General features: G+C 40.5%; 1 protein-coding gene across 4 annotated transcripts in view; it reads right to left on the reverse strand.

Moving 5' to 3' along the window:
* Nucleotides 1-22,181, reverse strand: part of GABRR1 (gamma-aminobutyric acid type A receptor subunit rho1) — a gene marked incomplete at both ends in the record, with an annotated part of 40,727 nt that overhangs the window by 15,148 nt on the left and 3,398 nt on the right. The window contains 3 exons of one of the 4 annotated variants that reach the window (XM_081295909.1): nt 1,060-1,127; nt 3,008-3,114; nt 5,864-5,917. In XM_081295909.1, the coding sequence (XP_081152035.1) occupies nt 1,060-1,127; nt 3,008-3,114; nt 5,864-5,917 (229 nt within the window). Of the gene's footprint in view, nt 1-1,059; nt 1,128-3,007; nt 3,118-5,863; nt 5,918-22,181 lie in introns of all 4 variants that reach the window. The other 3 variants (XM_081295908.1, XM_081295911.1, XM_081295910.1) reach the window with 3 other exon arrangements.

Here is a 22,181-nt window from a genome sequence, read left to right on the forward strand (position 1 = left end):
GGGGGAGCCCAGTAAAAGACCTGTGGCAGACAGTGTCCCTGAGTCCCACCCTGTCTCCAGCATTTACATCTGTGCTGGGGAGGCTGCTTCACCAACTTGTGAATTAAACAGAAACGTGGCCTCAGAGTTGATGCCTTCGGGCTTCCCTCAACCAGAGAGGAGGGTGGTGGGTAAATAGTCCAGCTCTCTCACCTTTCGGATGGGACAACCCTGGGTCTTTTCTGATTCCTGAAGAACCACAGTGGGACTGAGTCCTCCAGGAATGACTGGTTTGAGAGCACAGTCCTTTTTGCACCCTTCTCCTTCCCTGTCTCACCTCTCCACTGTGTTCCTGTGTTTCCCAGGATCAGCTCCCCAATAAACTTATGCTAGAATGCTTGATTCCGACTTTTTTTTTTTTTGATACTTAACTCCTCATCCCTTTTTTTTTTTTTTTTTGTATTTTATTTGGAGACAGGGTCTCATTCAGTTGCTTAGGGCCTCACTAAGTTGCTGAGGCTGGCTTTGAACTCATGATCCTCCTGCTTCAGACTTCTGAGCTACTGGAATAAAGGTGTGCACCATCATGCCTGGCTCAGGTGTGCTTCCTGAGGGACCCAAACTAAGATAACATCCTAAAAAGTTCTGTAAGTTAAGTGCTGTAAAATGTTCTAATATTTTATCAGAACCCACCAATAAATAAGTTAATTAATTCAAATTAAATGAAATGGAAGGGCACTCTTTTGCTGCTTCTGCATTTCTGGAGCCAAGCATAGAATCTGCAGGAGTAAGATGTGTTGGGCTACTTGGCAGCTGCAACCTTAGACCCTGCAGTTTATATTTGACAGTCTTTGTCCAGAGAGTGCATTCTGGCCTCAAGAGACTATGTAATAAAGGGAGAAAGGTCAAGTTTGTCATACCAATGGGGTAGCCTTGGGCAAATGTCACAATCTTCCTGATCCGTCAGTAAAGTCAGCTTGGGAATGCCCACTTCCCAGGAATGCCCACCTCCCAAGGAAGCTGTGAATTCAGGTCCCTGTGAATGTCCTTGCTCACATTCCTGGTCAGAGAAGCACTTACCATGTCGACCTCTGAGATACTGTCCAAGCTCTCCACCTGCACATCCACGCCAACAGGAATGGCTGGGCCTGGGGACAGGGCATAACAAGAGCATTTATTCTTTTAACTTAAACTTTTACTATGCAATAGTTAAGCAAAAGAAATATTTTCTCTGGATCTTCAGAGTCAAGTCAGATTTGAAGGTCTGGTTATGCCAACCTGAAGTCAAACCTGAGATAAAAGGAAGAAATCATGGGCTGGTTCCCCATGATATTCCAGAAGGAAAAAAAAAAAAAGGTGGGGGGTTGGGTCTGAATCATTCAGGTGATTCTGAAATGATGAGGTTAACCTATAGAATTTTTCTTTGGTACATGCTCATCCAAAGCTATGATAGACCCAGGTCAAAGGCTGGGTCAAACCTGAGAAGTAAGTGATTTACTCCTTAGCATGAGGCCACCCACTTTATTTTCTATATGCACTTCCTAATTTTGCATCATCATAGAAGCCGGTAGTTCTTGTCTGACCACGAGAAAGGCATAGCCTGGAAATAATTCCCAGAACTGAAGTAATTTTCAGATCATTTATTTGTCAGATCCACAGATCTGCATCTTGGCTACATGGAGTAGCTTTTAGGGGAACAAGATATACCAGGATGGCCTTTGAAACATTAGACTTGTTATCATTTCTGAACCATGAAAACTTAATATTGATCAAGAAAGCATAACAAAGGGGATAGGTGGGCTGGGGTTGTGGCTCAGCGCTTGTCTAACATCATGAGGCACTGAGTTTGATTCTTAGCACCACGTACAAATAAATAAAAAGTCTGTCAACAAAGAAGTGTGTCACATTAGATTGAGTAGAGAGAAGTGATGGGAGGGGAGGGGAGAGGGAGGGGGAAAGAAAGGAGAGCAGAATAAAATAGACATTATTATTGCTGTGTGTATATACGTGACTGCATGACCAATGTGATTCTGCAACCTGTACACTCAGAAAAATGAGAAATTATATCCCATCTGATTCAAATGAATGATATGTCAAGATCATTGTACTATCATGTGTAACTAATTAAAACAAATAAAAAATTATTTAAAAATAAATAAATTATACCATGACAGTAAGTATTAAAAAAAAGTTTGTCAACAACAACAAAAAAAATTTTTTTTTAAAAGGGGGAAAGATTTCTACCTCTTTCCTCTCTGCAGGATGTGGGTCAAGCAGAGAGCCCACTAAAATTATCACAGAGTAAAAAGGTAGACTTGAGTCCAGGAAGGTTATAGAGATTATGGAAAAGGTAGATTGTGGAGTGAATAGAAATATCTTTCTAGAACCTGCAGAAGAAATAAAAGGAATAAAAATAATTTCTTTTTAAAAAAGCTTTTTTTTTTTTTCAGGAGAAAAGCCTATTTGTCAAAGAGGAAAACTCTATTTGTCACTAAAAGGGCTGAAACCGGCAGCTGCAGGCTAAGCTTCAAAGGGCTTTCGCATTCTTCTGCACTACATCATTAATTTTTAAGCTATTTTCATGTAATTAAACCAAGTAGACCACACTCTTCCCTCAGATATGTACTCAGAGTTCATCTGCCAGCTCCCAGATGAGGACAAATTTAGTCAAGGTTGTTGGAATAAATCTCAGAGCATTTTCAGAAGGCAGCTTTGGGCTGCAGCTGCCCCCACCTTAAACAGCCAGCTGTTGGCCCCACTGATCCTGAGCCATCCTTTTCAGGAGCAGTGGCCCAAGGACAGCTGGCTGGTCTAGCCTGGCTACCCACTAGCAGGCGTTCCTGAGAAGGTGTTCAGGAGAGCCCCGGGTGGGGAGGGTGGATGCTCAGAAGATGCTGTGAGCGTGGTGCTTTATGCCAACACAGCTGAGGCCAACTCAATCAGGACCTGAGCAAAGCCCCTAGGCTTGGTTTCCTGGATAGAAGGACCCTAGAAAATAAGACACCCCGCAAGAGGGCTCATTTCATACCTCCAAAGCCAGGTCTCATGCTGAAATCGTGGTCATCTATCCTCAGCAGCTGCTCCGACTTTGTCAGAGGTGATTTGGTGATGTCAGGGCTGCGTTTCAGAATTGGGCTGCTGAGGGGAAGAAATAGGTGGATCACAAATCCTAACCAAGGCAGGTAAAAACTATTCATATTCTGACCATATTGACAGGTTTGATGGGATGTGTTATTTCTTCTTCTAGTCACTGGATATCCCCTCTTCCATTCTCCAGCTTTTTGGGTTAAATAAACTGACCCTGAAGGTCTAGGACAGTGGTTCTCCAAGGAGTCATGGTAAATAAAGCTTGGGCCCTGCCTCAAAGATGCTGATTTGGATGATCTGGGAATAAAACCTTCTCAAGGCTGGAAATATTGTTCTGTAGTAGAGCTGTGTTCAACCCCAGGCACCACATCACCACATGCTCTCTCTCTCTCTCTCTCTCTCTCTCTCTCTCTCTCTCTCTCTCTCACACACACACACACACACACACACACACACATACACACACACACATACTTCCCAGATGATTTTTATGTGTAACCACGACTGAGAGCTTCTGTCCTGGTCTTATTAAGAAGCCTAAACTCCTCCCAAAATACCCCAGTCTTCTTGGGGGAGATTAAAGCCAGTGGGTGTGATTGAGCTTCATGTCCTTGACCTTTTGTTGGACAGTGCTGGGAGGGTGGACTCTCTTGAAAATTAACCACCCTTTATCCATGGCAGGCAGCTTCTGAATTACATCTAAATTTTTATTTATTGTCACTTTCTAAAAAATAAGTAAGATAATTGCAGAGTTTTGCAATTTAAAAAAATGCAACGAAAAGTTGGTTCCTACCTTTGCCTCTACCCATCCCTTCCTACATCCACAGGTACTTCTCTTATTGGTTTCTTGTATTCTTCTAGATATAAGTAAATAAATACAGATATATATTCTTGGTTCTCTCCCTCTTTTTTTGGGGAAGGGGGGACAAGGTTTTCACTAAGTTGCTTAGGTCCTTGCTAAATTGCTGAGACTGGCCTTGAACTTGCCATCCTCCTATCTCAGCTTCCTTAGCCATTGGAATCACAGGTGTGCACCACAGCGCCTATCAGCTTTCCCCTTCTTTATACGATTTACATTATATAATCTCTTCTACACCTTGCGTTTCCCTTATTTAATATGTCTTGGATTTTTTTCCACGCCAGAGTGCCCCAAGCTTCTTGTTCTTTTTACAGAGCATAACATTCCAAAAACAGATGCACCATAATCCATGTGACCAGTCCTCTACTGGCAGACACTGAGTTACCCCAGTCTCTTGCCATTACAAGCAATGCAGCAGTGGCCTTCACTATTCTTCATTTACCCATCAACACCATCTTTAGAATCCTCAGAAACAATTAACCATCTTCCTAGCTCTGTCTTATGCTGTGTCCTCTCTAGGGGACCATCACACACACTTCCTTTCCATGGCATTTGCAGGTAAATGGATGCAGCTGGAGAATATAATGTTAAGTGAAGTTAGCCAATCCCAAAAAAACAAATGGTAAATGTTTTCTCTGAAATAAGGAGTCTGACTCATAGTAAGGTAGGGAGGAGGAGCATAGGAGGAATTGACGAACTCTAGATAGGGAAGAGGGATGGGAGGGGAAGGGAGTGGGCAGGGGTTAGCAAGGGTGGAGGAATGTGATGGACATCATTATCCAAAGTACATGTATGAAGTCATTAATTGGTATGAACATACTTTATATGCAAACAGAGATATGAAAAATTGTTCTATATGTATAATAAGAATTGTGATGCATTCCGCTGTCATGTATTTAAAAAATAAAACCAATTAAAAAAAAAGAAATTGTCATGCTGCTGCTTTGCAGCCAATAAAAAATTTTATGTATGCTCTGGGGAAACACACACACACACACACACACACACACACACACAATTAACCATCTTCCCAGCTCTGTCTTATGCTGACACCAGGTTGTGTCCGATCTAGGGGACCATCACACACACTTCCTTTCCCCAGTGTAGACTCGGGCATGAGTCAGCATCTCCTGGAGGGCTTCCTAAAACCTAGATTCTGGAACCTTCACCCCCCCCCCCCCTGCAGTTTTGATGCAGTAGGTCTGGGCTGAGGCCCAGGAATTGCATCTCTAACAAGGTCAGGGATGCTGCTGGAGCTGCTGGTCAGGAGAGAGCAGCTGGAGAGCTCTGCCCTGGTGCCTGTTATTCTCAACCCACGTGGGCTCCTCCCTGTGACTGGCTCGATCCACCTTTCAGTCCGGTTATCGGCTTCCCTTAAGAAACCTGCTAACATTGAGGAGGAAAAAAAAAATTAAGGCTGGGAGTTAGAAAAAACAGGACTCTGTCCTAACCGCCTACTGGGTGCCTCTGGGGAGTCTGTTTGCCTGATTGATAAAGTTTGGTTCCTGATTGCTAAAAGGGACAGGTGAGAGGGTTGAATGGGATAAAGTGTGTGAAAGCTTTATTAAACTATAAAGCGACACACAGAGGCAAGGAGCCTTTGTTCCCATTGTCAGCTGAGGAGGGAGTGTCCCTTAAAAGGAAAGGACGGAGTTTGTAGCAGAATTGGCCCAGGAAAGAATCTGAACAGGGAATCAGGACTGCGAGGGAGGAAGCTGGAGCACAAAGGGAGGAAAGCCAGTCCCCTCTGTGGTGAGTCCACCCTCACCCCCCACCTCCTGGCCCCTTACATCCAGGAGCCACTGCCATTTCCTTCTGGGCTTCCCTTCTTCTGGTCCCACCCTCTGCTTCCAGGTCCTTGGGTGGCGGGTGGGGTGGGGCAGTTGAGGTGTGGGAAGAAACCTCTTTAGAAGGGTGCGTGTGCTTTTATGACCATACCCGCCTTGCTTGTGGACATCTTCATGTGCTTCCCGTCTCTGTCTTTGAGGCCGACTATGAAAATAAAAAATAAAGACATTCTAGAGACAGTCTGGGTACTCAAATCAACCAAGCCCCCCCCCCCCCCCCCGCACACTTCAGATTGCTTCAAATCTAACCAGAATCAAATATGGGGGAAAAAAACTGAGATTCAAAGCACTAATTTAGGCTTTCAATAAGCTTCTTCCAAGTACCTACAGGGACTGAAAGATTAATTATTTTAAAGAAGTGATTAAAAAAAACTGACTTAAAATCTCTCCCCCTCTGGTCTACCCAAGGCTGAAATTGATGCCATTCTTTCAAAGGGTTCTTCTTCTTCTTCTTCTTCTTTTTTTTCTGATACCAGGAATTGAACCCACAGGCATTTAATCACTGAGCCACATCCCCAGCCCTTTTTTATTTTGAGACAGGGTCTTACTAAGTTGCTGAGTCTGGTTATGAACTTGTGATCCTCTTTCCTTATTTAGATTGCACATTTTTTTAAATTTTTTTTATTATTAGTTGTTCAAGACATTACAAAGCTCTTGACATATCATATTTCATACATTTGATTCAAGCAGATTATGAACTCCCATTTTTACCCCGTATACATATTGCAGATTCACATCGGTTACACATCCACTTTTTTACATACTGCCATACTAGTGTCTGTGTATTCTGCTGCCCTTCCTATCCTCTACTATCCCCCCTCCCATCCCCTTCCCTCCCATCTTCTCTCTCTACCCCATCTACTGTAATTCATTTCTCCCCCTTGTATTATTTTTCCCTTTCCCCTCACTTCCCCTCACTTCCTCTTGTATGTAATTTTGTATAACAATGAGGGTCTCCTTCCTTTACCATGCAATTTCCCTTCTCTCTCTCTTTCCCTCCCCACTCTCGTCCCTGATTAATGGTGATCTTCTTCTCACGCTCTTCCTCCCTATTCTGTTCTTAGTTGCTCTCCTTACATCAAAGAAGACATTTGGCATTTGTTTTTTAGGGATTGGCTAGCTTCACTTAGCATAATCTGCTCTAGTGCCATCCATTTCCCTGCAAATTCCATGATTTTGTCATTTTAGTGCAGAGTAATACTCCATTGTGTATAAATGCCACATTTTTTATCCATTCATCTATTGAAGGGCATCTGGGTTGGTTCCACAGACTAGCTTTTGTGAATTGTGCTGCTATGAACATCGTTGTAGCAGTATCCCTATAGTACGCTTAGATTGCACATTTTAAATTGGATCCACCATAAATAAAACTTTGGAGAGTAATACATTGTCTGGTAAGCTGTTTTCCCTTGGTCCTTACCCTCTAGCTATGGTTTCAGTCAAATGACTATGGGAAATGATGAAGAAGAAGGAGAGAGAGATCAGAGTATATGTTACTCCTTTCTTTGATGCCACGAACTAGCAATGCCTGCGTTGTTCTGCCTGGGGGTAGTCAAAGCTTCCTGCTCTTCCTAGTTCTTGGGAACAGGAGGATGCCTGGTTAGTTCCCTGAACCCTACCCATGTCTCTGTGAGTATTTCTTTAATTCCTTTATTATTGTTTAAGCCCTTGGTGAAGGCGATCCCCCGCTCACTGTCTTGACAGGGTCACAGTGAGAAAAAGTGTTGGCAAAGCCGCTCTCCCACTGTCTTGACAGGGTCACAGTGAGGATGAATGCTGGCAAAGCCACACTGGTTGGTGGGTAACCGAAACCATGAGACCCTTTTTTATGTAATTGGGACTTTGCATTTTCATGCTTATGTTTCTCACAGGAGGCATGAGTATGTTAAATGCCAAACAATTAAATTTCAGATGGCTAGAACAGAACAGGTAGTACATGCCTTGGAAGCTGTTCTGCTACCCACCCCTCAGCATATCAAGGACAAAATAAAAGGCTATTCTTCTATCTTAGTACATTGTGGACAAACCTAATAACAGACAGCAATCATCCTCTGAAAAACAAACTCTTTGAAAACTAGTACACCTTGACTGAGAAACAAACTCTTTGAGAACTAGTGTACCTTGACTGAGAAACAAATTCTTTGAGAACTAGTGTACCTTGACTGAGAAACAAAAGAAACTCTCTGAGAAAGCAGCTCAACCAGTTTTATGAAAATAAATTTAGAAATTAATTAAAATAGCTTTATAAGACACAGTTTTAGAATAATGTTAAAAATATTATTTAGATTCTTAAGTTTAGAAATTATTAAGTCTTTAGTTATATAGGTTTCTGATATACTTTAAGGATGATTCATAAACTTTAGGACATTTTAAATATAAGATTTAAAGGGACTTTTTTAGATGGGAATTTTAGATTAAAAATAAAGTGCAGGTGTACTTTAGGTTAATGATTAATTAGGAGACTTAGAGTCTGGTTACGTAGCTTGACGTTAGTTAATAAGGAAATAACATCTTGGGAAAAATAGTAAATCTTGGGAAAATCTGAAGGATGTAAATTGGTGACATGTTTTATTGATGAATCTGTACTTTGATGATTGTATGGCTGGGGGTCATATCCTGGAAGAATGTAGATCGGTGTGCTCTCAATCATGGTTAAGGAAATGTCATGTCTTGGCAAAGTTTTAAGTTATATAATCAATGACGTATTGTGAATCTATAATGATGAGAAAAATTGTAATAAAAGGGGGACCCAGAGAAAAGCTGCTTTAGCTCTCTCTCTGAAGATTGCTCAAAGGGAACGACTCCTGTCTCATCATTTCGCCGACGCCACTCCTCCTTCGGGACTCCCTGGACCCCGCCGGGGCTGGCCCCCGGCAATTGGCGCCCGAACAGGGACCTTCATGGAATACTCCTCAAATACGAATTATTAGGAGCGTTCCACTTGAACCCACAGATAAATGGTTCACAGATGGATGGATTGCCCCTTTATATTTTACTAAAATTAAACAACATTATCAGATTTATACAGAACTTTATAGATTATTGGCTTCTTTAGACATAATATATATGAGTAGGCCTTCTTTAGTATCTGAGAGTCATTTTGTTACAGCTTGTGTAGGATCTCCTTATGCAATATTACTTAAAAATCAAGGAACACTAAAGATTTCAAAATTAGAAGATGAAACTTATGATGTTGTTTGTAAAGGTTGTACGTTAACAAATTGTATTGATTCTAGCATATCAACATCCAACCATATTTTAATTGTACATCAACCTTCTTATGTTATGTTGCCTGTTAAATTAGATTCTATTTGGTATGATGATCCTGGGTTACAAACATTAGATTTAATTAATCAAGCCTTAGTTAGACCTAAACGTTTTGTAGCTACCTTAATTTTAGGAATTTCAACATTAATTGGTATAATAGGGTCCATAGTTACTTCCACCACTGCATTAGTTAAAGAAGTTCATACTGCTCATCATGTAAATCAGTTGTCAAAAAATATTTCTACTGCACTTAGCTAACACTTTTGTTTCCAAATTAAATTCTTTAGTCTCCAACAAAACTTTATTTTCCATTTTAATTAATAGTGGCTTAAGTATTTTAATTATTCTTGTCCTTATTTCCGTCCTTCCAGTCCTGTTCAGATTGCTGAGTCGTGGAATTCGTTCAGCCCATCTGGAACTAAAGTTACTTCATTTAAAAAATAAAAGAGGGGGAATTGGTGAAGGCGATCCCCCGCTCACTGTCTTGACAGGGTCACAGTGAGAAAAAGTGTTGGCAAAGCCGCTCTCCCACTGTCTTGACAGGGTCACAGTGAGGATGAATGCTGGCAAAGCCACACTGGTTGGTGGGTAACCGAAACCATGAGACCCTTTTTTATGTAATTGGGACTTTGCATTTTCATGCTTATGTTTCTCACAGGAGGCATGAGTATGTTAAATGCCAAACAATTAAATTTCAGATGGCTAGAACAGAACAGGTAGTACATGCCTTGGAAGCTGTTCTGCTACCCACCCCTCAGCATATCAAGGACAAAATAAAAGGCTATTCTTCTATCTTAGTACATTGTGGACAAACCTAATAACAGACAACAATCATCCTCTGAAAAACAAACTCTTTGAAAACTAGTACACCTTGACTGAGAAACAAACTCTTTGAGAACTAGTGTACCTTGACTGAGAAACAAATTCTTTGAGAACTAGTGTACCTTGACTGAGAAACAAAAGAAACTCTCTGAGAAAGCAGCTCAACCAGTTTTATGAAAATAAATTTAGAAATTAATTAAAATAGCTTTATAAGACACAGTTTTAGAATAATGTTAAAAATATTATTTAGATTCTTAAGTTTAGAAATTATTAAGTCTTTAGTTATATAGGTTTCTGATATACTTTAAGGATGATTCATAAACTTTAGGACATTTTAAATATAAGATTTAAAGGGACTTTTTTAGATGGGAATTTTAGATTAAAAATAAAGTGCAGGTGTACTTTAGGTTAATGATTAATTAGGAGACTTAGAGTCTGGTTACGTAGCTTGACGTTAGTTAATAAGGAAATAACATCTTGGGAAAAATAGTAAATCTTGGGAAAATCTGAAGGATGTAAATTGGTGACATGTTTTATTGATGAATCTGTACTTTGATGATTGTATGGCTGGGGGTCATATCCTGGAAGAATGTAGATCAGTGTGCTCTCAATCATGGTTAAGGAAATGTCATGTCTTGGCAAAGTTTTAAGTTATATAATCAATGACGTATTGTGAATCTATAATGATGAGAAAAATTGTAATAAAAGGGGGACCCAGAGAAAAGCTGCTTTAGCTCTCTCTCTGAAGATTGCTCAAAGGGAACGACTCCTGTCTCATCATTTCGCCGACGCCACTCCTCCTTCGGGACTCCCTGGACCCCGCCGGGGCTGGCCCCCGGCAAGCCCTTTTGAGTGCAATGCTCTTTTCTGCTAGGACTTCACTGATGCAGTAGGGCACATTAGGATGGACATGCAGGGATTATGTTGCTAGGAGCCACAAGCAAATATACGATGTATGGCACCTTTGGTTGTAAAGTGACGCCAGCTAGCCACTGAGATATGATTATGTTAAGATTTACATTCATATGGAAATTGGACTCCCGCTGTTCACCCTGGCCTGCTACTCATGTTACGGGACTCATGGAGAGTTCCCATTGGTTGGGGAAGGATAGTAGGAGGAAATTCCGGGGGAGGTCCGGGGGACCCCTGGTTGGGGGAGACGGGAGGTTCCGGTAGACGCCCGAGTGGGAGGACCGGGTTTGGCTTGCCGGCGCCTACAGAGTCTTGGCGGCTTTTTCAAAGTAAAGTGGAGCAGAGGCAGGTGTGAGCTCTGCAGAAGGGCGAAAAGCTAAGACTGGAGGGCAATAGGCCAGGAAGGGCAGAATCCTCAGCACATCAAGCACCTTGGGCAGAGCTGGTCCCACAGGTTAGTTGAATAAAGGAAGGCACCATCCCCTTTACATGGGCACCCGGAAAAAGAGATAGGCAGGACTGAACACAGGGGTCACAACAGAAAACAAGTTTGGTCCAGTACTGACTCCGACTTTAGGCCAGCCTGCAGAACTGGACACTGCCCAAAAGGAGGTTTGTCACACTCTGAGATGCCACCAATGTTGCCTCCACGAAGCTCAGGGTCTAGCGTAGGGAAGACTGATAAACAGGACCCTTAAAGTCTTTTTATTGTTGATTAATATTTTTGAATACCCGTGTAAGAAAAACTGGAAAGTAGGTTAAGCATAAAGAAGACGAAAGCAATTCAGAAATAACCTGTCATTCTGTAAATATCTTTACAGTCCGCAGAGACAGATGGCACTGTAACTTGCTTTTAAACTCAAATTATAACACCATGAAATACTTTCTCATGTCATAGACATCTTTTTACTGGTTGTGGATATGATTATCAATGTTGAAAATAGTAGGAACACAAAATAGTGGGAACAATGAACACTGCTGAGCACTTAGGACCTGCTAGGTACTATTGTGATTCATATGACATGTATTCAGCTCACATATTCCTCTCAACACTCTGTGAGGCAGGCCTTATCATTACCCCCCAATTTAAATATGATAAAACTAAGACACAGAGGGCTTACATAACTTAAAATGATGGCACTAGGAGTCAGACACAGGGGGTCTGATTCCAAAGGTTGGAAGCAAAATTGGTCACAGTGTCTTTTTGAAAGATCTGCCTCCCCACTGCCAGGAATTTGGGTCAGAGGCGAAGGTCTTTCTCTCATGCAGAAGTTAGCATGGACCTTACAAAAAATTGGTGCCCAATAAGTTTTCATTGAATGAGCCCTCAGGGAGGGCTATGAAAAAAGAATATACATGTTCCAAGTTACTTTTTTTGAATGCTTATTTTCATTTTGGATAGAATAAAATTCCCACCTATGAAACTTGGTGTCTGTGTGCTATAGTTTCTAGTCAGCTAGTGTGTATTTTTTCCCACAATAGGTCTCTAAAACTTCTCCCAGGTTGACTGGGTGGTGGTGGTGGCGGCAGGCGGGGGGGGGGGGGGGGGAGGGTGGAATGGGAGACCTTTGATGATGGAGGACTATGGAAGGCTCAGCCAGCGCACAAGAGTGCACCTGATAAGTTGATGACATCCTCTCTGAGAAGATAGGGAAATTAGTTTTGACAAGGAAGCAAAAATGAACTAGCAAAAACAGTCCTGCTTTCTTGGCATTCGTCAAAACCAAGGAAAGAGATGCTTGTTTGTGGTCCAAATACTGGGATATGGTCCTGACTTCTCTCCCTACTTCCTCACTGTGGGAACAACTGGGCATGTCCAGCTCTAGCTGCACTGTTTGGAGGTAGGTCTGGCTGTAGAGATACCCTTTTCTGATGTGCAAAAAGTCTTTGAATAGACCAGCTGGGGCCTTACCCACACCACCCATCCCACCAATCCTGAACCTCTTCCAGATTTCTTTCCCTGCCCTGCTCCCACTGCCCTATGCATCATTCTTTCTCACAAGGGAGGCAGCAGGCTTTCTTGCTTTTGCCTTGCCTTTCTCTAATCCAACCATCATATCAACACCACATAATGAGAATTGTAATCATCACTCCCCCTCTTAAAAACCATCACCCTCAAAGTCAAATCCATAGACATTGGGCATGCACAGCCCATAATAAGTCTCTACCCTCTGCCTTGGCTCCCACTCTGGTCCAATTACTTACAGTTTGCAATTATGTCTCTACACTCTGCTCCTGATGTCCCAGGTGTCTGCAATGTCCTTCCCACCATTCTTCACCCCCTCCCTGCCCAAACAACTCCATGTGCTCCCAGGTAGAGTACTACTGCCTCTGGAGGCATTTCTGGGCCTTTCTCTTTTCCACTGAATTCTCTACAGGCTTTTGTTAGGATGTGTACCATCCTGTATGGCAATGAGCTTTCTGACCACCTCCCTCCACTCTGAGCTCAGTAAAGGAAAGCCTCTTCCTTATACAACTCGTAGGCCCTTAGCAGTGTGCACAGCTTATTTTATGAAGACTTAACAGAATGCGGGAGGAGAAGCACAAACCCAAGGGTGTGTTCTAGAGAGTTTAATGAACCTATGAGGCCTCCTTGGTGCACAGGAGCAGACACACCTCCAAGCAGTGGAGCTGGACTGGACATGCCCAATTGTTCCCACGGGTGAGGGTGAGAGACAGGAGGATTCAAGGATAATATCCAGGCATTTGGACCACAAACAAGCATTTTCCCCCCTTGGTTATTACAAATGCCAAGAAATCAGGATTGTTTTTGCTAGCTAGTTCTTACTTCCTTGTCAGAATTGATGTCTCTATCTTCTCAGAAATGATGTCATCAATAGGACTCAAAGACATGATAAAGTAAAGCAAAATTTTATAAAGTTGAGTTCTAGCTGGGAGAGTCCATAGAAGGAAAGAAGCTGCTTGAAGAAGGGACCATGTTAGTAAAAGATTACAGTGAGGCTAAGGTTCTGCTAACAGAATCCTGCTTTACTTTGATATTCTCCCACAAAGAGAACAGCCTTCAATCTGGAAAAAGTGAAGAGAATTCGTTGCTGCCCAGGAGAGTGAACATGACAGCATGAGATCAACCAACTCAATGATTCAGCCCTGCTTGTGCATCCGAGGAATCACCTAAGGAGTTAAAAACAAACAAACACACCATATCCCAGAGCAATTAAACCAGAATCCCTGAGCATGGGACCCAGTCATCAAGTCATCAAACCCCATATTTTGAAATTCTGATGTTGTCAGAACATCAGAGCCTGGTGTTATGACAACATCAGAATTTCAAAACATGGAGTTCAAGTCTGCAGACCCAGAGGAATGACATCTCCAGAAATTTAAGGATAGTGTAGCAAAGAAAACCTGGAAGATGGGAGAGTGGCCAGACAACTAAAGATGGGGAAATGCTTTCTCGATATTCAAAAGATGGAACAGGGTCCTGTGGAAACTGCTAAGGTTATGTTCCAGGTTGATTCCTGACCATGTTCTAGAACTTTGGTTACAAAAGGACTTAGGAGCATTACTGCATTGGATCATGTGCCAGTAACATAAACCAGTGTGAGTTCAATCAGAGCAAAACATCCTATACTGATCTCATGTCGCTAGGTGGGGCCTCCAGGTTAGCAGACCAGGGAGCATTACTGGGTGCTGTTCATAATGTGAGTAGGCCTCCTCTAATCAGTTGAAGAGAAAAAAAAAGACTGAGGGTTTCCAAAGGAGAAGGAATTCTGCTTGCCAACTTGCCTTTGTACTTAAGACTGTAGCATCAACTCCTGCCAGAATTTCCAGGCTGCTAACTAGCCTGTCCTACAGATTTCAGACTTGGCAACCCCTACAAATGGTCTTTTTTTTTTTATTAATTTTTTTTAGTTGTAGACGGACACAATACCTTTATTTTATTTATTTATTATTATGTGATGCTGAGGATCCAACACAGTACCTCATGCATGCTAGGCAAGTGCTCCACCACTGAGCCACAACCCCAGGCCCCTCTACAAATGTCTCGAAGCTGATTTCTTAAGTCTCTCTTCCCTTCTCCCTCTCTCATTGATGGATGGATGGATACACACATGCATACATACATACATATGAACATGTACATATGCATGCTACTGGCCTGTTTCTCTGGAAGGAAAGGGATATAGGTATGCAACTGAGGAGGGACAGAGCACTACTAGCTGGAGATCCCTCAATATACAGTGTGAACACTCCTTGGCTTCTGAGGTCTGAGCTTGGAGCCAAAGAATAGCAAGGGTTGTGGGTGTGGGCAGAACTAACCTGCCAACTGTATTCTATCTTGGGGTCATCAAATCAAGCTATCTTTCTGCCATCCATCACTGACTTTTGTTCTGCCAACCTGGTGGGTCCTTGACTCACAGACTTGGCCTGCATTCGTCTTCCAGGGAGTGAAAAGGGCACTTTTGTCAACTTGCTTCTCAGGCAAAATCTCAGTCTAGCCCATTCCTTATTTTCTTGTAAGTTTGGACATAAGTTCCCTGTGCCTTTCTCCTTGAAGGCACTGGTTCCTTTTAGGAATTTAAAGCTCTGAATTTCTTCCTACCTATTCTCTTTGATAGATTCTCAGATTGTGCTTTTCCTATTTATTATAGAAAAGACTACTTTCTAACTTGTAGATCTGAAACATGAAACAGCTGACAGTGAACCATTTTTGACTTGCAAAAGCATTTCCTCATGATTCGACTTGAGGTTTATATTTGTCAACATAACTTTGGGTTTTCATTTTATGATGATGAGAGGAGAACCCAGGAAGTGGAAAAAAGTAGGCTATGGGACTCAGGGTAGGCTGTGGGACTGTAACATAAGATTTGTACCTTTGGGGACCTTACCCTTCTCATCTTTAATATGAGATGGTTTCTAAGGTCCTTGAAGTCTGAGATTCTGCAAGATTTATTTGATTAACATCCACCCTGCCCCCAGACTGTGATCACCTTGCGGGAAGGAGCAGGTCCATGTTGCCCATCATTGTCTCCCAAGCCATGGGCATGGTGCCTGGAGCAGAGGGCCCTACATACATATTTGTTGGATGGATGAATGAAGAAACTAATGAAGTACAGGAATAGCAAAGGGCAAGAGGAGCCACTTATTTATTTATGTCCAGCATTTTTTAAGCATTCACCATAAATCAGATGTTGTACTTCAACATGAAGAAACAAAGATAAATGGTGCAGGTTGAGAGGAGGCGATAGCTCTTAAATATTTCAATGGGCCGAAATCAGAAGAAAGAGAAGGGTGTCATGAGCATGGGAGCAGCATGTGTAGAGGCCTCAGGAAACCTTAGAGAAGGGCAGATCTTAGGCAGAGAGAAAAGACCCAGAAAACGCAAGGTGGGGACTTAACAGTCCAGGCAAAAATTTCTGGAGAACAAAGGAACAAGATGAAGACAGAGCACTACTAGTTGAAGAGAAAAATCAAAGTTCAGGGTATTTAGGATGATCAGAGAGATCTATCTCATAATGCATTGACTCCCACTTAGTCATGTGTGACAGAGATTTGATAGCAACATCTGATGCAGCAAGGTCAAAATCTTATTGTTGCGCTCTTATGGCTTCTACCCTTCATCGTCTGACCCTGTCCAAGTCTCTCCTAGTTTAAAATTCTTGCCTGGTTCCCTGTCTTGTCTTCACTCAAGCTTAATCTTTCAGTTCATGGTCAAGTTTCTTGTAAGTGTTGTCTATAGTCATTCCATTTTCTCCTGTCCTTGCTACACTCTATTGACACCTGTCTCTTCTTTTTAAAGTATTAACGGTATTTAATTATTTTATCCTATATCTTTTTAAATTATTTTTTAGTTGTGGTTGGACACAATACCTTTATTTTATATATTTATTTTTATGTGATGTTAAGGATTGAACCCAGTGGCTCACATGTGCTAGGTAAATGCTCTACCACTGAGCCACAACCCCAGCCCACTTTATCCTATATCTTAAGGCTCACTTCTTACTCCTCTGCCCAATGGATTTGGACCTTGGTGTGATCTGACCCTACTGATCACTCCCTCCTGGAAACCCTGGACCCCTCACTGGAATTCCTCCCAGTCTGTAAGCCTCTTGAGGCTGTATCTGATTTAGTCATTGGTGAAGAACCCATTGCCCAGGATGTTAACTGCCATTAGAAATATTTAATAACTGTCAAATAAATGCCTTTCTTAGTGCCTTTCTAATCCAGCTCTGTACCTATTTCTCTGTTCTCTTTTTACTAGTTTCCTCCACTGAGTCCTCTTCCTCTAATTTCTCCTTAAATATTGTTCTTCCCTAGATTCTAACCTTGATCCTGCTCTTATTTCTTGCTACATGCTCTCTCTGGATACTTCATCCACCATGCCTATAGAGACTACCTTGGAATCCATATCTCCAGCCCAATATCCCTCCTCAGTTGCATACCTATATCCCCTCCTGCTACTGGAAAGGTGTCTGTTGGTATCTTGCAGGTACATCCAGATCCATATGTTCTACTGAATTTATCATCTTTACTCCTGAAACTCCTCCTCCTGTTTGCTAGTTCCCACACCACCATCTACCCAGTCATACAATCCAAATACCTAAACTTCTCTCTCACCCTGAAGCCAATCAAATTCTGGAAATTCTTGCTCCATAATATTTCTCATCTCCACCTCCTCCATCCTTGTTTATTCCATTATTATTATCCTAAATCATTCTCTCTCCAAATGGAAATCTACTGGTCAGATCCTCTTTACCTTCATTGTATAATAATTGTTCTTCTGGCTTCTGGTATGGTCAGTTTGCTCTCCTAGAGCCTGAGCTGTCATTTTTCCTGGAGCCTGTGGTATGAACAGGTTATGTTTCCTTTCCTTCAGGGAGGAGGAGAGACAGTAATGTTGAATCATTCTAGAAACACTTTCCAATGCTGTGGCATTCTGATCTTTACCATCTGATTTGTGAAAGTGAGCCCACCTGGATATGCCTTCCCTGGAGATTTTGTGAAAACATATGAGTTATTTGCCAGAGTAGAGACTAGAGTTAGAAAAGTGAGGTGCAAAATCTAAAGAGACAGTCAAAAGTTAGGGCAAAATTGAAAGAGACAGTCATTGTCAGGGCTATGCAAGCACCTCCCTAAATTTTGCACCCTAGGAACCTCAGCTTCCTCACCCCAGGTATGTCTGTGTTTACCTTGTTTCCTACTTTATTAGCATGAACCATGAAAAGAAGACAAGCATGAATTATTATCAGCAGCTTGTGGGTTTAGAGTCTGGGAGAAACTAAGTGGGCCATTTAAAAGTTTAGGCTACATAAAATAAAATTTAACCTGTCTGATGGGTTATAAATTGGGTCCACTTGACATTTTGGAAAGAAATTTGGCCAAATATACCTAGAACTTTAAATGTTCTCATGGAATGAAAGCCATCAAGAATACAAATAATAATAAATGCTGGAGAGGGTGTTGGGGGAAAGGAATACATTTCAGTCCAGAACATACCCAGGAGTCTCTCCTAATTAAATATTCATGTATACAGATAACTACTTTTATGTGCAAAGATGTACATACAGAATATCTATAGTTTCAACTAAATATACATAAAGGAAAATGTTTAAGTAGTGGCACATTGTGTATTATTATACGTATTTTACTTTATTGTGCAGCCAATCAATTGAGAATTCTATAGACTTTTAAAATAAGCAAACATGCAGGTAGTATATTAGATACAAAAAGGTTACAAAACTATAGACATAGAATAACCCCAAACCAGTCTATATTCAATATATGATTAGAAAAAAGACCAGGAGAAAATACACTAAGATGCTAACAAAGTTCCTTCCAGGATTGAGGATTATGGGTAATTTGTGTGTTTTAAAGTTGTTTTCCCATAAATTATCACTGTTGGCATATGATATGATCCTATACTTAGAAGATCCAAAAAGTTCCACTAGAAGATTGATAGAGCTAATAAATTAATTCATCCAAGTAATAGGTTACAAAATCAGCATACAAAAATCAAGTTTTCCTATACATCAATAGTGAGTCTGCTGAAAAAGAAATCAGGAAAATAATTCCATTCACAGTAGCCATTAAAAAAAAAGAAAAAAATACCCTAATAGTAATCTAACCAAGGAAGTGAAAGACCCCTACAATGAAAACTACAGAAAATTGAAGAAAGAAATTAAAGAAGACATTAGAATATGGAAAGACCTCCCACGTTTATGGATTGGAAAAATCAATCAATATTGTTAAAATGATAATACTACCAACAGCAATATATAGATTCAAAGTATTCCTTTCAAAATACCAATAACATTCTTCTCAGAACTAGAACAAATAATCCTAAAATTCATTTGGAAGAATAAGAGACCCAGAAGAGTCAAAACAATTTTAAGCCAAAAATGAAATGCTGGAGGCATCATAACTCCTGACTTCAAACTATACTACAAAGTTATTTTAATAAAAACTGATGGTACTGGCATAAAAAAATACATAAACCAATGGTACAGAATAGAGGACACAGAGACAAACCCACACAGATACAGTCATATCTGATCCTCAACAAAGGTGTTAAAACACACTTTTTTTTCAATAAATAGGGCTTGGAAAACTGGTTATCCATATATAGAAGAATGAGACTTTCACCCTATATAAAAGTCAACTCAAAATGTATAAAAGACCTATGAATTAGATCAGAGACTTTGCAACTCCTCAAAGAAAACAGGGTCAGCACTCCAATATATAGGTGCAGCCAATGACTTCCTCAATGGGACTTCTACTCCTCTGAAAATATTATTGAGAATTAATAAAAGGGGTGGCATAAATTTTAAGAATTTCTGCACAGCGAAGGAAACAAGAATAAGAGTAACTATAGAATGAGAGAAAAATCTTTGCTAGTTACTCTTCTGACAAAAGATTAATATCCAGAATATAAAAAGAACTCAAAAGACTTAACACCCAAAACAAAACCAAGGAAACCAAATAACTCAATTGATAAATGAGCAAATAAATTGAACAGACACTTTTCAAAAGAAGAAATAAAAATGGCCAATAAATGTATGAAAAAACATTCAACTTCTTTAGCAATGAGGGAAATGAAAATCAAAGCTACTTCATCATTCCAGTTAGAATGGAAGCCATCAAGAATACAAATAATAATAAATGCTGGAGAGGATGTTGGGGAAAAGGAATACATCTCACTCTCAGTGGGATTGTAAATTAGTACAACAACGATAGAAATTAGTATGGAGTTTCCTCAAAAGACTAGGAATGGAACCATCATACAATCCATCCATACCATTCCTTACTGTCTATCCTAAAGAATTAAAGTCTTCATACTATAGCCATATATGCATACCCATGTTTGTAGTAGCACGATTCACAATAGCCAAGTTACGAAATCAGCCTAGGTGTTCATTAGTGGATGAATGGATAAAGAAACTGTAGCATACACACACAATGGAGTTCTATTCAGCCTTAAAGAAAAAATGGCATACACCTGTAATCCCAGTAGCTTGGGAAGCTATTTGAGGCAGGAGGATCACAAGTTTGAGACCAGTCTCAGCAATTTAGTGAGAGACCCTACCTCAAACTAAAAATTTTAAAAAGGGCTGGGGATATTGCTCAGTAGTTAAGTACCCTAGATTCTCTCCCCAGTACAAAAAAAAAAAAAAAAAGGAGGAGGAGGAGGAAGAGGAAGAAGAAAAGGAGGAGGAGGAGAAAATTATGTCATCTGCAGGAAAAATGGATGGATCTTGAGAACCTTACGTTAAGTGAAACAACTCAAACTCAGAGTCAAGGGGCGTATGTTTTTTCTCATATGTGGAAACGAGATAGGAAAAAGGAAAAGAAAGGTATGTGTGTGTGGAGAGAGGGAATCTCATAAAAATTAAAGGAATATCAGTAGAGTAGAGGAAAAGGAACCAGGAGAGGAAAGAGAGGAGGGAAAGCAGAATTACTAGAAAAGATACTGAACAAATTATATTGTTAATTGTGTGCAAGTACAAATATGTAACAATGATTCTCACCATTATGCCTAAGGCACCGATAAAAATGTGGAGGGTTTTTGGTTATATGTGTTGACATAATAAAAAAAAGAAAATTTGAAAAGTAATATTTAAAAAGGAAGTCTATTTCACTAAGATCAGAAATAAGAATGTCTACTCTCAGTATTTCTATTTAACTATAGAACTAAAAGTCCTTGCCAGAGCAATTATACAAGAGAAAGAAATGAAAGATATCCAAAGAAAGGAAGCAAAGTATGAAATTGTTGCTATTTTCTGACAATGTGATCTTTTTTCTTAATTTTTTTTAGTTGTTGATGAACATAATACACCCATTTTATTTACTTATTTTTATGTGGTGCTGAGGATTGAACCCAGTGCCTCATGCATGCCAGGCAAGGGCTCCATCACTGAGCTACAACCCCAGCTCCAATAATGTGATCTTACAAATGAAAACTTAGATTTCATCCCCAAACTGTTACATTCAACTACTATTTGAATGTATTAAGTTGCAGGATACAAACCAACACACAAAAATCATTGGGGTTTCTATATTCTAATAATGAAGTAAAGAAAACAGCCCCATTTATATATTCTAATAATTAAATACAGAAAACAGCCTCATAGCTAAATTGAAACATGAATAAAATATTTAAGAATAAATTTAACCAGGGAGGTATCAGTTACACTAAAAATTATAAAAACTGATGAAAGAAATTGAAGAAGACACAAGTAAGTAGAAAGATATTCCACATTCATGAATTGGTATAATTTTTTTTTTTAGAGAGAGAGAGAGAGAGAGAGAGAGAGAGAGAGAGAGAGAGAATTTTTTAATATTTATTTTTTAGTTCTCGGCGGACACAACATCTTTGTTTGTATGTGGTGCTGAGGATGGAACCCGGGCCGCATGCATGCCAGGCGAGCGCGCTACCGCTTGAGCCACATCCCCAGCCCCATGAATTGGTATAATTAATATTATTTTTTTGGGGGGGTTGCTGGGGATTGAACTCAGGGGCACTTGACCAATGAGCTACATCCCAGCCCTATTTTGTATTTCATTTAGAGACAGGGTCTCACTGAATTGCTTAGCGCCTCACTTTTGCTGAGGCTGGATTTGAACTTGCAATCCTCCTGCCTCAGTGTCTCGAGCTGCTGGGATTATAGGTGTGTACCTCTGTGCCCATCTAATTAATATTATTAAAATATCCATAACTACTCAAAGCAATATATAGATTCAATGCAATTCCTATGAAATTTCCAATGGTATTTCTCACAGATATAGAAAGAACAATCCAAAATTGTTCATGGAAACACAAAAGACCCCAAATAACCAAAACAAAATCTTAAGCTAAAAGAACAAAGCTGGAGGCATCATACTATTTGATTTCCAACTGTATTACAAAGCTATCGTATTTAAAACAGCATGATCTTGGCATAAAAATAGAC

Source organism: Spermophilus citellus (assembly GCF_964194105.1).
Source record: "Spermophilus citellus genome assembly, chromosome: 5".
In the NCBI taxonomy this organism is placed as follows: Eukaryota; Metazoa; Chordata; class Mammalia; order Rodentia; family Sciuridae; genus Spermophilus; species Spermophilus citellus.